Source organism: Montipora foliosa, chromosome 11, assembly GCF_036669935.1.
Source record: "Montipora foliosa isolate CH-2021 chromosome 11, ASM3666993v2, whole genome shotgun sequence".
NCBI classification, from domain to species: Eukaryota; Metazoa; Cnidaria; class Anthozoa; order Scleractinia; family Acroporidae; genus Montipora; species Montipora foliosa.
This window is the reverse complement of record NC_090879.1, coordinates 19,297,071-19,312,070: the sequence shown is the minus strand read 5'-3', so window position 1 is coordinate 19,312,070 and position 15,000 is coordinate 19,297,071. Positions and strand designations below refer to the sequence as shown.

The window sequence follows — 15,000 nt, the reverse complement described above, 5'->3', positions numbered from 1 at the left end:
TAAAGAGTAATAGGAATGAGGGAAATGTGAAGATAGTGACACCAACCATAGAGGAAATGAAGAACTCCATACGGCGCAGTGAGATTTCAAGGAAGAAGAAGGTGGAAAGGTTGAAAGAGGACGGTGAATACGATGATCTGTTCAAAGATTTCGGGACTGAAGGAGACTTGGGTCCAGGTCTCGACGATGATGACAGCGACGAACTGGACGACTCTCTCAGCGAAGAGGAAGCCAAGCTTTTGATTCCCAAAGAAGACGAAGAGGATGATGGGAAGAGCAAGAGCGAAATAGGCCGCCCTGATCAGGCGAAAAAAGAGCTGTCGCCTACTTTTCGAGGTTTTTTACACGTTGAAAGCACGAAACTTAAAAAAAACTCGAAACATGTCCAGTCTCGTACTTATAATGTAAACGAAATTCTCTCAAAGCTGGACATTGATGTTTTTAAGGGAAACCAAAGCAACGAGCATGTTACGGATCAGCGGGCCAAACATGCGAAATTAGATGTAAGTCAGCATGAAAAGGCAAATGAAAGCAAGGAAGCAGACGCATCCAGAGCGCTGAGCCATCACGCGGACAGCGGTATCTTCAACGGCAGTGTCAGTGGTGTGACGCTGGAGGCCGAAAAGGTGAAAAAACGTCCGATTCATCATCATCATCATCATCACCATCATCGTCATAAACCTCATCCTCACAAGAGGCATAGACAGCATCATGATTATCATCATCGTCATCACCACGTACACAAAGCAACTTTCAAGCTGCATCCCCATCAGCCACACTCTGACGTTCAGTACTCCCCACAAGTGCAATCACCCCCAGTACATAACCCATACCCTCATCTTTATCCCCCACTCCAAGCGCAGCCGACTACTTACCAACCCTCCGCGCCGTCCACTCGTGAGTACGTGTATCATCCACTGCAAAACGCTGACCGAGAGGGAGCCGTGTGTCTGGATGGATCTGTTCCTGGATACTACTTGAAACAGGGATCTGGTACGGGCATCAACAAGTGGATCATCTATCTGCAGGGTGGGGGGTGGTGTGACACTAAGGAAACTTGCGTGTTCAGAAGTCGTATGCATTTGGGGTCTTCCTTGTTTTTTAAACCCATTTTGAATCCAGGTGGACTTCTATCAAGCAGTGAAAAAGACAACCCTAAATTCTACAACTGGAATGTTGCCTTCCTTCCCTATTGTGATGGGTCGTCTTTCTCTGGAAACAGATCGGATCCAGTAGAATTTCAGGGATCATTACTGTATTTCCGAGGATTTAGAATACTAGACTCTACGATATCTGCGTTGCTCTTGCAAACGAGCCTTAAAGACTCCAAGCATGTGGTGTTTTCTGGTACATCTGCTGGGGGACTTGCAGTTATGCTGCACGCCGACTTTGTTCGATCTAAACTAGAGAAAAATGTTCACTTCCGCGCTTTGGCTGATTCAGGATTCTTCCTGGATACATCCTCACGCAAGCAAATGGGACAACATAAATTCCGCAACGAGATGCAGAACGTTTTTAAGCTTCACGACTGTACCGATGGTGTTCCACAGAAATGCGTTGATAAAATGCCCGGGAAGGATCTTTGGAAGTGTATCTTTCCTCAGTACTTTTTATCTTTTGTTAAAAGCAAAGTGTTTATCGTCAATCCGTTGTATGACTCTTGGCAACTGAAACACATCTGGGAAATTGACTGTGCCTCTAATCCGTACTCTTGCTCAAAGGAGGAAGTTAAACAGATAAAAAAGTTTAGGAAAACTACACTGAAAGCCATGATTCCCCTGTTTAAGAAATCAAATTTTGGACTGTTTGCTGATTCGTGTGTCGATCATGGCCAAGTCGTGTACAACAATCGGTGGAACGCCATAACAGTCAGAAAAACTAATACAATTTCGTCATCGTTTGTGAAGTGGCTGCAAAACAAAAGGAAGTATTTTGTCGATGAAGATGATTATCCTGCAAATCCAACCTGTGTTACAATTGGTGTCGATAAGAGGTCCGACATCCTAACCGAAGGATTTTAGGTTGTGAAAAGCAAACATTTGTCTTTGACGGAAGTTTATCAGGGAAAAAAAATGAAGGTATCAGAACCAACTCCAAGCGAAACTTGTTTTCAAAAGCTAAACCATTTCAGTCTTTTAACAAATGAATCTCGGTCAGGACTTGGCTCTAGAACGGTTCCAGGATTGGTTAAAGAAACAAAAGACGAAAATTAATTTGCGACAAAGACAATCATGGACCTTAACCCAAAGTACAATAGTGGTGCGTCTTATGCGAATCCACTGAAATTAAAGGACTAGAGAATGCAAAAAGCTGCATGTTAAAAAAAGTCTTAATCCCCAGTACTCCTCGTCAGAAGAACGCAACACATGAGAACAGATGGCCCAATAACACGCCAAGGAGGCATTCAGATTGGTGTGTCTGACTGAATCAGTTGCATTTGACAAAACCGAGAGAATACGGGCTCTCGAGCGGAATGAGCGCGTCCCTTTCTTAAAAATTCCTTCTTTGTTTTAATCAGTTTTATTCCAATATTTTGAGACTTTTTGATTTCCGTTAAATTAAGCTCGATTTAAATTACGGCCATCTATTCTCGCCACTTGAATGCGGGAGGATTCGGTGTGGCATTAAACACTGCTCACGCGCAAAATGTAATGAAGGTGGAATCTTGGATTATATAAAGATGCAGAAAATTTAAATAACAGCCGAAATTCTGGGCTGCATATAATGCCATATTTTTTATCTTCCCACCGGGAAGGAAAGCTTTGTGCTGAACAGCTTGGTATTGAGTCTATACTGAATCATTTTCAGCTTGATGTGTAAGCTAAGCGTTCAGCTAACATCTTACCTGGTAATGGACTTAAACAACTTTTTTTATTAATTGTAAATCGTCGTTGTTTTTAGGTAGAAAACCATTTGAGAACAGTGCTGCTAACTTGAACGACAAAAACTCTATTTCTATTGTAGTAAAAATTTGTATGTTACTCGCGCACTTTCTAATTCCTCAAATAAAAAAAAACACCAAGTTTGATATTGGTGAGAACTGCGCTTAATTAACTTACCTCCACCTCAATTGAGAACGGCGGCTCATCCGGCTACTTCTCCTTCAAGTGCAGGTTGAAGAAGAAGGAGTAAACTGATTTACCGTTTTTAATTATTGTAGTATCCCAGACTGCATCCCAAAAATGAGAGGCTATATATGTAAGGAGAAAGCATGGAGGTGGAAGCTTACGCCATGATGCCTGCTCTGATCATGCGTCATAATTATTGCTTTCTTCCTTTTAAATTTATTACTTTTGCAAATTCAATGTGTTGGCTGCTTTTTAAAGCTTATTGAGTACGAGGTTCTGTGATCGTATTTAGTTTTGGTTTGCGGTGAGAGTAAATTCAACAAGAGATTCATTTAAGCAATAGGCCACAAGTTTCTATGGTCTATAGGCTGATAAACGACGCGGGATGTTGGTAGAACACGAGAAGAATTCGTAAATCACGAGCCGCAGGCTTGTGATTTACGAATTCCTCCAGTGTTCTTCCAATATCCCAAGTGGTTTATCATGCCTATAAACCGTAGAAACCTGAGGTCTATTGCTTTTATATAATAATTCAGAAGACGCGCGATTTTTCCATGAATTTACTGACACAATAAAACATAGCTGATTGACCAATCAGAGCGCGCGCATTGATTTGGTTATTTATTAAATTGAAATAGAAGCTATAGCTCAGTGTGAGATCTCAGGATCTGGCCTCCCGATCCAGAATTGGCTGTCTGCTCATTTCCTAAAACACGACCAAATTGATGGCTCTGAGGCAAATTTTTGTTCATTAAAATGTTACCTAAATCCATGGAGACTAATCTAATTGTACTAATCTAAATTGACACAAATGCGAACTTATTTTCTTGTTATATGATCCAATAAAACGATGCCAGATTTATAAACACGAGTACTTATTTGATTGAAAGTCTCGTAAATCGCAAATACGCTGGTAATGTTATGGTTAACGTACCACTCCAGTGAAGGCACGCACTGCCTCCAAACTTCAAACACACGTGTCAAAAATTTGCACCTTGCTGTTTAAATTTTAGTTCCTTTCAAGAACAAAGCCTTGATATTGATCTTCATTTCACAACGCAAGAGCCTTTTGCAAAGCGTGCGATTTTTTTACAATGTCTCGGTGGTGGTGGATAGCTCTTGTCCTCTCAGCAGCACTTTCTCTAAGCACAGCGGTTTCTCACGATGATCTGCCGCCCGGGCATTCGGAAGACGAACACGATGTGGACCCTGAAGATCAAATGGACGAACAGGATCCAGATAAAGAAGACGCAGAAGAGGATGAAGAGAAAGAAGAAACAGATGATGATGATGACGATAATGATGATGACGCTGAAGATGAAAGTGATGACGAGGACAGTGAAGACGAAAGTCAAGGAGATGATGGAGACGAAACTGAGGGCGCAAGCATAGAACACGATGCCTTCTTGGGTAAGTCAGTCTAGTATAGAAAAGGCCCTTATGTGCACACAAAATTACGATTGAAGTCATAAATCCAGTATTTTACATTAAAAAATAGTCCATGGCACCGAAACGGTGAGACTCTCTTTTTAGTACGAAAGATGAAGTGCACCTTGGTTTTACTTTATTGATTTGATTGGCATTGATTGAAAAGTAAAAAAGAAAAACAAGCATGACGAACTTTGAAATTGGCATCAATTGTTTTAAAATTCGCCGTCTTTTTATCTAATGGCCAAAAATGCTCTTGCAATGAAGTAGTAAAACGAACAAATCCTAAAAAAGGAAAGGGCAGAACTAAAATTGCAGTACAAAAGACATTGACACTAAAATGGTGCCTTGAAAATCTGATCCTCTTTGTTGACATGGTCAGAACCATATCAATAATGTAAAGCCTTAAAGTTACAAAAACGTTTTACAAGCAATAAAGACATAGGCAGGATATGGCAGGTACTACCAAACAGGTTCTTTGTGCGCAACCGCGCTCAGCAGGTTACAATCTACCAATTGCGCCTCGCCCCAGTCTCCGACATTCCTTGTAATCCTTAGTGGTGAGTTAGTCAACCTCTCGACTTTGTTTTTTTCAGGAGATAATTACACAGAATTCAAAGGGCTCGCACCCGAAGAAGCGCAAACAAAATTGTTAAAGTTAATAAAAGATGAAGTGGACCAAAACAAAGATGGTTTCCTTACGGAAGACGAGATCAGAGCTAGGTTCCATGTGACAACGAAAGAGTACCGAAGGAAAGAAGTCCTGGAAACAATGAAACAGCACGATGAAGGTTAGCACCGCCGCGTGATGTGTTGCTTCTAACGGCTTGTAGTAAAACTGTGGAGCCGGAGAGTCCTTCTCACTGGAACTGACAAATTCTTGTCGTAGGCAATGATTGAAAAAGAGAACCAACAAGTGTGTTTTTCCATTTTGTTTGAGTGGGGAATTGGGAGCGAAATTCTAACGTGTGAGGACTGGGGAAGGGAACGCAATTCTCTCTCATCTAATATATTTTGTTCTGTAGTTGAACCACTGGGGACCGGAGGAAAGTACGGATTGGCGAAGCAGTCAGAGCACGTACCTTCCACCAATTTGCCATGTCTATTCCGTTGACCGACTCGTACCTCAGTGTCATATGACTTCTCCTGACCGACTCGTACCTATCATATGACTAATTTACGTTATATTGTCGCGTTTGTTCGCAGACAAAGATGGCAAAGTATCTTGGGAGGAATTCAAGAAGGGACATTTCACCGACGATGGCAAAGATGAAGACAGCAAACAACAAATGAAAGAGGATGAAGAGAAATTTAAATTTGCTGATGAAGACGGAGATGGCAAATTAGATTTAGAAGAATACTTAGCCTTCTACCATCCAGGGGTGAGTGATATTGCTCTTGCGAAGAACAAAATTTTTTATATCTCCAATCATAAGCTACGTAGATCGCTTTGCCGCACTTCTTAGGTGACTTAAAATTTGAAAAATTTTCCTTTTTTTTTGTCGCGCAGGATAATCCCAGAATGGCAGAGTTTACAATACAAGACAGTCTCAAAAAACACGATAAAGACAAAGACGGGCAGATTTCCAAGAAAGAATATTTGGGTGAGAAAATGTTCCTACACCTTTTTGGTTGCTCTCCCATCTAAAATGATTGTTAATGTTTTTAGCTTTATAGGAACGTTTCCTAACAAGAAAAAGTGCTTATTTTCAGATTCAATTGAAGAGCACCTTGTAAGAAAGGGATTTCAAAATGGTCTTGTATCGAGAATGGAAACATGATTGGGGTACTGCAATTTCGATTATCAGCTATGGGGAGTTGGGGGGAGGGGTGGTAATTTATACATCTCATCACCACCCTAAAAAAGCAGAACGTTTCATCAAACAGGTAATTCTTTCGGCCGGTTCTTTGCGATCCGTCGACACGCCCTCTTGGACAGTCCTTGTGCTCATTTACTTACTCCTGACGGATGTGTTTGTCTTGCAGCCACTTTCAGTGATATCAATGATGATGCTAAAGAAGAAATGGAAAAAGATTTCAAAACAAATTTCGATAAAGACAGTGACGGCAAGCTTGACAAGGAAGAAATGAAACTCTGGCTTTTCCCAGATGATGATTTCTCCACTGAAGAACCGAAAACACTCATCAAGGAAGCAGATGAGGACAAAGACGGCAAATTATCAATGGAGGAAATTAAAAAGAACTATAAGGTCTTTATCGAGGACGAAGCAGATGATTCAAATCACGATGAGTTGTAAAACTACAGTGAAGTTTAAAAATAGGTGTCAAAGCATTTAGTTCAACCTCAAATCTAATTTTTGGACTTCATTCAGGGAACCGCTTTCAAAAACTTGCATAACATTAAAAACTTCAAACGCCACGTTCCATTTTGTCGTGCTTTTCTTTGAAAGGCCTCGCGGCCACGATTATCATTTATCGTCTTTTACTATTTGAGAGTTAGTTGTATTGTAAAAAAGTTAAAACAAATAAACTTTAGCAGACGTGCGTGGTGTTACTGGGTACTGAGAGGTGGGTCAAAAATGGCGCCTGAGTGAACGAACGATTAATTGTCCCCCTTTCAATGCTGGTGTTTTAAGTATGGTGTCACACAACATTTTCCCCACTGATTACCACTCGCTCCACCAGTCCCTTCTGCCGCAGTAGTCCATTCTCCTCCGCGTTTTTGTTCTCGTGGCGGCTATACCATTAAATATGAACGAAGCGTAAGCTCTTGCAAACTAGTAAAGAGGCAACGATCTATTAAGTGAGAAAATCGACTGGAAACGTAGGAGGAGATTTTCTTCGAGAGGTGGTCAAATCACTCATACCTGTCCTCACACAGATGCCACGCCCTCCTCTCTCAACTAATAGGCCATTTCCGAGTTCATGCCGGCGTCCTCTTCAAAGCGAGTCTAAGTGCAAAGTTTTTGTTATGAAAATTAGTTTTCATGCATATGTAAAGTAGAACTAATTACGATCACAAAAACTTCGCACTTAGACTCGCTTTGAAGAGGAGACATACGTGAACTCGGAAATGGCCTATTCTCCTTGGTCTACTATACCACCATGTAGAAAACAGTCCCAAGAAAATACGCGCGCCGATTGGTTGATTTGGCCACTTCTCGAAGCAAATCTCCTCCTTCGTTTCCAGTCGATTTTCTCACTTTCCGTGTTTCTATCGATTTATAGAAACACTATTGAAAGTTTGGGAGAACGAGAAATGCTGTGGGAACACGAGCCGCAGGCGAGTGTTTCCACAGCTTTTCCGAGTTGTTGCAAGGATAAGTTATGTCGTAAGATTGATATAATCCCTACATTACGCACGATTCTTCACTTGACGTACGAGATTTGATATTTCCAGTTTAGTGAATAATCAATTAAAACACCTACTGTAGGTATTTAATATGATCTTTCCTTTCTAATGAACAGTAGGATCCATCTCTATCTATTGCAAGTTGGATTTTAATTTCATTTCTCTTTTGCGGCGACTTTATGATCATAAAATTTGTTTTTTCTAATTAATTGATAATTTCAGTATGTCGCACCATTCCTTGACTTTAAGAAGTTCAGAATTCATTAATTGATTTAGGAAGTTGAAATTTTTTCCTGATGCAAAGAAAACGCATTAGGCAATCATTCATAAAACTTGCTTTAAAATTTTTAAAGAAAAGATGTCTTCAGTTTACGTGAATGCCTTGCAAATTATGGACGTAGTTTACAGCTCGGATACTAGAAACCTTTGAGGCCAGATGGGTAGTGAGAGTTTGTTCTTGCATGAGCTCAGCAAGAAGTGCGAGACTGTTTTTTTTTATCCCACGCAAACGAAAACATTCTTAGTAAATAAGACCGTTGAAAAAAAGAGAACACTCAACACCCTTACATTGCGGAAGACAGAAGGACTGTGCTTTGAAATTTTTAATGAAAATTACAAACAAATAATTGCGTCAGATCACATACAGCTCTGAGCTGTATACGACATACTGGTATTTTGGCAAAAACGTCATGATGTGCATTTTATTGTTTGGGGATAAGTATCATTATCCATTAATGGCTCAATAGCTGAATGCGCTATTGAGAAGTAATGTAAATTAATAATTTGAAGGGAAATAATACAGGTGATTGGCGGAAAAGGGTCACATGACCAAGTTGTTTCAAAGTCGCGCCGAGGAAGCAAAGAATTACCAGCCGGCATGGCGTACACAACTCCTGGTGGAAAGAAAAGAGTTTGTTACTATTATGATGGTAAGGGTTAGATTTTTCTTTCACAATTTTTAGCCACCGGTAGATCAGTCACTGAAAACATATCTGGTGAAGTTTGAACGCTCATTTTACGTGTATGTTGTCTAATTTTGTTGGTGTTCTGAACAAAGGTGACATAGGAAACTACTACTATGGCCAGGGCCATCCGATGAAGCCGCATCGAATCCGAATGACCCATAACTTGCTTTTGAACTATGGTCTGTACAGGAAAATGGAGATCTATGTAAGTACACAACGTATAATCTTGCTTTCGAAGAAATGTCATTTTGGTACAGGAACGTGTATGTCGAACTTCTTGTCAGTCTTTTCATCTTTTCACGTTTTTCTCCTATAAGCGTCCACACAAAGCAAACTTGGATGAGATGACTAAATATCACTCAGATGATTACATCAAATTCCTAAAAACGATCAGACCTGATAATATGTCGGAATATACGAAGCAAATGCAAAGATGTGAGTACAACACTTTACAATACCAGTTAATACTTTCCCATGCATTCTCCCACTTTTCTTTCGCTGAACGAAGTTGACCTTTCCAAGGACTAACCGATCTCATCAGTTAACTGTGATTTAGGTGAGCGATGAGACCTTTTTCAAAGACATTTTAAATCCAAGGAATGTTTATTTTGTCACAAAAGTAATTCAAACTGTTAGACACCCCCTCCATGGCATGTTTGCTTCCCATATGTTTCTACGTGATTTTTCCTCTCGATCATATTCTTATTAGGCAAAATTAACAATGTTGTCTGCTTAAGGTTTTTTATTATTTTTGCTCAGGAAGTTAAAGTTAATTTTGGCTGCCACTTTTTTATTGTTATTGTCAGTTAATGTTGGAGAGGATTGCCCAGTGTTTGATGGCTTGTTTGAGTTTTGTCAGCTTTCAACTGGAGGCTCTATTGGTAAGTGCATGTTATTATTTTCAATGAACACCCTGCAAGTCATAGTCTTTACTTCTTTTATCTCATCTTTTATTTTTACTTGCAGCGGGGGCAGTTAAACTCAATAAACAGCAAACAGATGTTGCCATCAACTGGGCAGGTGGCTTACATCATGCAAAGAAATCTGAAGCATCAGGATTCTGTTACGTTAATGACATTGTTCTGGCTATTCTTGAGTTGTTAAAGTAAGCAACACATTGCTGCGAATCCATTCTGATTCTCTCTGTTGATTTTCATTTTTGGAGCTTTAAAAAAAATAAGATCATGCAAAGCACCTTGACCAAGCAGTAGGGGTGCGATGGTTTTAGGTTTAAGTCTTGGCTCATAGGTGTTCTTGGTAGACCCCTTTTTGTATTTAGGGAAGCACTTGATCAAATAAGCGTATACATGTATTTCTTTAGTAGCTGTCTAGCAGATTAGTTGATTGCATTTTAAATCTTTGCTTGTAACTTAGTCCCTTTATTGTGGAATTTGGAAAAGTACAAAGTATTACACATGTCTATCATGGATTAAAATGTCCCACATGTTTGTGATGTCTATGTCCTCATCCATTGTCCAGGTACCATCAGCGTGTGTTGTACATTGATATTGACATTCACCATGGTGATGGTGTAGAGGAAGCATTTTACACTACTGATCGTGTTATGACAGTATCATTCCATAAATATGGCGAATATTTCCCTGGAACAGGTGATCTTAGGGTGAGTATTGCATTCAACGCTACTTATAAAAGGTCTTACTTATGTTATTAGACTGCAACTGAATGTGCTACTCTTAAACTGGCAGTCCATTTACAGATACAGATAGTTACAGTCTGAGCAACTTTTTTTTCATCTGCATTTTAGTTTCCATATAATTTCATCCATAGATATATACAGTAACGGATTTGATTCTAAAACTGAACATGTTATTCTGTTATGGCAAGAATTCTTGATGACAGTTTAATCTATGATTACAGGACATTGGAGCTGGAAAAGGAAAATATTATGCTGTAAATTTTCCTCTCAGAGATGGAATTGATGATGAATCCTATGAACAGATTTTCAATCCTGTAAGGATAAGTAGTCATCATGTTTCTGTTCCTTATCAATTTGATTGATCCTTGTCAGAAATAAGAAAACATAGGATGTCTCTGTGGTCCCCTTTTGAGTCTCCCTTTCTAATCCTTTTGTTTTTAATGCAAAACTTCTTTTATAGCATTTCAAGGCACAGTATTCCAGAAGAGTTGTTGTTTTATAATAATATATTATTTTATATGCTACACCATAGTAATAATATTATGGTACAATACAATAATGCAATTCATACTTAATTGACCAATCCCCTTTAGGGGCTTTTCAAGGCCAACGAGACATAATCATGACAGAACAGAACACTCAACAACAACTGTTAGGAATCACAAGTGGCCGGAGGAAAGCTAGTTGGCTATTTACAAGTGCATGGATGGGGTAGTTTCTAAAGAAACTGTGGTGCTGCATCGGTGGGGAAGTAGTATACGAAAATTTTGGTTTTATCAACGGAGTAAATTGGCCACCGTGCAGAGATTCTAAAAGCTGACATTTCGAGCGTTAGCTCTTCATCAGCCCTTCATCATTGGCTCTGACGAAGTGCTAACGCTCGAAACATCAGCTTTTAGAATCTCTGTATGGTGGCCAATTTACATTGTCGACTCTGTCTATAAAACCAAAATTTTTGTATATTTACAAGTGCAACTGACAAGTTGAAGCATGGACTACCAGGAACAAATTCAATTCCCAGTGGTCAGAATGTGTCTTGAAACTAGGATCCCCGGATCTCAAGGCAAGCACCCTAACCACTGGGCCACGCTGCTGCTTGTGCACCATAGGAAGTGATCTTCAAGTCAGAATACTAGAGTTTCAGTGCATGTTTTTATTTTGCTTTTTGCTGTTAGGTTGTTTCCAAAGTGATGGAGGTATACAAACCAAATGCTGTCGTCCTTCAGTGTGGTGCTGACTCTTTGGCCGGTGACAGACTTGGATGTTTCAATCTTTCCCTCAAAGGTAATTGTTTTTCTTACAAATAATTCCCCTGCATAATTATCACGAGAGGCCTCAAACAATATGTATTAACACATATCTTCTGATATTTATACAGGTCATGCCCAATGTGTTAATTTTGTAAAGAAGTTCAACCTTCCCCTTCTTGTTCTTGGAGGAGGTGGATATACAATAAGAAATGTGGCAAGATGCTGGACATTTGAGACAGCTGTAGCCTTGGACTCAGACATTGCAAATGGTAAAGACAGTATTGTAAATTTAAAAATTTACTTCTCTGGCTATTTCCCAAACAATATTCAGTGGAGAAACTGGTCCTTTTTGGAAGGATTTTCATTGTGCATCATTGAATGCATGATGTGTGTGTTGAAAACAGCAATTTGTGACATGAGGAAGAAAAGAACAGAACTTCCCCAAACAAAGAGAAGCTTACACTTGAATAAGAAATTTGGTAACTGAAGCCAAAATAATTTTTAACAGGCAAGTACAAAAGTTGGACCGCTCACCTTGGATCGACATAAAAAATATGATTTAAGGTGATTCCCTAGTATTGCACTGCGCATCCTGCTCTGCACATACCGGTAACACAACGTAGACCACATTTGTATTCAGGCATGGCTAAGAGGCTTTATGGTCAAATTTCACGGCTCTGTTCTGTTTTCTTTGTCTTACAAGTCTCAACGGATATTTCTAAACAAAACAATTTTTAAATTTAACCATAAAGACTCGTTGCCATGTGTGAATATTGATATAATTATGGAACATGACCAAAAACATTTCAAAATGGCGACATTTTGTGCAGAAAAGCTCACTAGAAAGATGAATGGCCGTTTTCAGAGCACAGCATTAAAGAGCAAAGCAAGAAACATGTAAGACTCTCTCAAAACAAAAAGTCGAGTGATAGCATTGATGATGCTAAAGTGTCATTTCAGTCCGATAGTGAAAGTGAAACTATCGGGGAGACGTGTTGCCAAGGGGTTGATCTTGGTTTGCTTTCTGTTTTCTCCTAAACAAGGTTGGTGACCTATCTTTTTTTGGCATAATTTTATTCTCCTACTCCTCCTCTTTGTGTTGTAAAAATAATTTTAAAAATTTACGTCAGAAAAAAAAGTTACGGGGGAAAAAGTATTCGTAGCCATCACTCGTGGACACAAAATTGTCTCCTCGAGATCACACACCCGAGGAATATTTGTAGTCAGTGCCTTTTCAAGATGTGTACCTGTGCCTTAAATCAACATTAAATTACTCCTTTTGAACAAAACAACACACCTGTTTTGTTATTTCAAGAATTACGTCAAAGCTGTGCTTGCTTTTCCTGCAAAACGTAGCGTGGACCGATGGAACAAACTTGTCCTTGATGGATGAAGTTGCAATGATTAAATGAGTAACTTGAGCAAGTAATATCTCTCAAACGAGCTTGGTGACCTATTTTTTTACTTGCACATTTCGAGTTACCATAATGTAGGAAACAATTGAGAAAAGTTTAAAGAAAAGCGTGCAACAACTTCTATTACAAAGGGCGCTGTCCTTTTGTCAGAACTGGCCGGCCAAATCCGTCATTTTGCAAAGAAAATGCAACAATTTGAAGGAACACTTGCACGATAATCCCTCACGTTCTTTTGGAAAAGTATATATCATCCTTGAGGTTTGTTAATTTGAAGGCGTTGTAGAGTTGTTCCTCCCAAATGCCCTTTCTGGCCAGTCAGTTCTGTCAAATGGAAAGCACCCTAAGAAATCACCTTAAGGCCTCCAGAAATCATCCTAGCCCTAATCTTTAAGCTAACCTTGGTTAAATCAGCGCAAATGCTGAATAGTTTTGGCTTACAAAACTGTCTTTCACTTGATCAGAGGTGAGCGATCTTAGTTGATCTGGTCCTACTTTTTCACCTGCCCAATTTTAACAGCAACAATAACAGATACTATTGATTTGGTTTCTTTCTCTGTGTCAGTTGTATGCATTAGAATCAACTGACGGCACCATGTTTTTTTTTGTACTTGATTTTTATTTTTGCAGAACTCCCTTATAATGACTACTTTGAGTACTTTGGCCCAGACTTCAAACTGCATATCAGTCCATCGAACATGGCAAACCAGAACACTAATGATTACCTGGAAAAGATCAAGTAAGAAAAAAAAGTTGTTTTTTCCATTGTTACAGATAAGAAAGCCTGACAAAGTTCCCTTCCACCTGATCAACCTGATTGACCCACTTCTAAATTAACATTGACTCTAAACATTGTCTGAAAGGCTGGTCTTTTCTCAAATGTGTAATGTTGTTCTAAAGAGTGAATTGACAGGCTGAGTATCACTGTGTAGCACTGTGTTATTAGTTATTTACTACTTGATTTCCCTGTTTTACAGACAAAGATTATTTGAAAACCTTCGTATGTTGCCCCATGCACCTGGAGTTCAGATGCACCGTAAGTGCATGTAGATACATATATACTAGTGCCTTTGTTCATCGTCATTTCTAGCCTTTTATGACTTGCTGTGTTTAAGGTTTTGTTAGTTTGTTTTTGTCATAAGGAATGTTCCTTGTTTGGTATGAATTTCTCACACTATTAATCTTGAAACCAATATTCCATTCTTTCCACTGATGATTTTTTGGTCATTTGTCAATATACAAGTCAATAGTGTTGTAATTTTATTTTTAAAAAACTTCTGTGATAAAATGATCAATGTTCAGTGAAAAAAGATACCAATGCACATGAATTAATTATTTTTCAATGAGCAATATCTTTCATGTATAATTAATACTAAATTACATTGTTGTATTGATTCTCTAAGATTGTAAAAATGTGTGTGAGACATGTGACCCAGTTCAGATTCTTACATAGTAAGTCTTGCATGTTGTTTTCTAATTGTTATCAGCTATCCCTGATGATGCACCTGTAGTAGAAGAAAGTGACAACGAAGATGAAGACATGCCTATGGGATCTGAGAAGAGAATTTCAAGTAAGCCCATTGATAATTCTGTAAACTCAGTCATGGGTGAAATTATCTAGTGTTAGCCACTGAGAACAAAACCTCTGATCTAAGTGGTGCTCTTGGAGATAAAAGGGCTGAGCCTCATTCTTACTGGAAAAGAACATTAGATACTTTTCAGCTTTTTTTTATTACACTGAGACTACTGTACATGTACATGTATTGCTACCATTGGCTGACTGATGCTTTACATTGTAGTGCGGGCGTCAGATAAGCATATTTCTAATCCAGAAGAATTCTCAGACTCGGAAGATGAAGGAGATAATAGAAGAGATATACACATAGCAAAGGAAGGAAACAAGCGTA

The 15,000-nt window shown here is 39.1% G+C and overlaps 3 protein-coding genes across 3 annotated transcripts in view; all 3 read left to right on the top strand.

The window, feature by feature from the left end:
• The window catches only part of LOC137975996 (uncharacterized), a 3,718-nt gene extending 723 nt beyond the window's left edge, over positions 1-2,995 (top strand). The window contains exon 1 of the mRNA XM_068823238.1: positions 1-2,995. This exon is cut by the window's left edge and continues 723 nt beyond it. Within this exon, the coding sequence (XP_068679339.1) occupies positions 1-2,021 (2,021 nt within the window). The 3' untranslated portion in view covers positions 2,022-2,995.
• A 1,048-nt stretch (positions 2,996-4,043) lies between these two features.
• On the top strand, positions 4,044-7,001 carry LOC137975803 (reticulocalbin-2-like). Its single transcript, XM_068822995.1, has 5 exons — positions 4,044-4,478; positions 5,093-5,287; positions 5,703-5,878; positions 6,007-6,100; positions 6,483-7,001. Exons 1-5 carry the CDS (start codon positions 4,163-4,165, stop codon positions 6,752-6,754), a joined length of 1,053 nt encoding a protein of 350 aa, XP_068679096.1. The 5' UTR covers positions 4,044-4,162; the 3' UTR covers positions 6,755-7,001.
• A 1,640-nt stretch (positions 7,002-8,641) lies between these two features.
• The window catches only part of LOC137976776 (histone deacetylase 2-like), an 11,834-nt gene continuing 5,475 nt past the window's right edge, over positions 8,642-15,000 (top strand). The window contains exons 1-13 of the mRNA XM_068824120.1: positions 8,642-8,738; positions 8,867-8,979; positions 9,092-9,209; positions 9,581-9,655; positions 9,741-9,879; positions 10,254-10,395; positions 10,653-10,745; positions 11,607-11,715; positions 11,810-11,950; positions 13,724-13,832; positions 14,071-14,129; positions 14,581-14,664; positions 14,893-14,997. Coding sequence (XP_068680221.1) covers positions 8,687-8,738; positions 8,867-8,979; positions 9,092-9,209; positions 9,581-9,655; positions 9,741-9,879; positions 10,254-10,395; positions 10,653-10,745; positions 11,607-11,715; positions 11,810-11,950; positions 13,724-13,832; positions 14,071-14,129; positions 14,581-14,664; positions 14,893-14,997 — 1,339 coding nt within the window. The 5' untranslated portion in view covers positions 8,642-8,686. The remainder of the gene's footprint in view (positions 8,739-8,866; positions 8,980-9,091; positions 9,210-9,580; positions 9,656-9,740; positions 9,880-10,253; positions 10,396-10,652; positions 10,746-11,606; positions 11,716-11,809; positions 11,951-13,723; positions 13,833-14,070; positions 14,130-14,580; positions 14,665-14,892; positions 14,998-15,000) is intronic.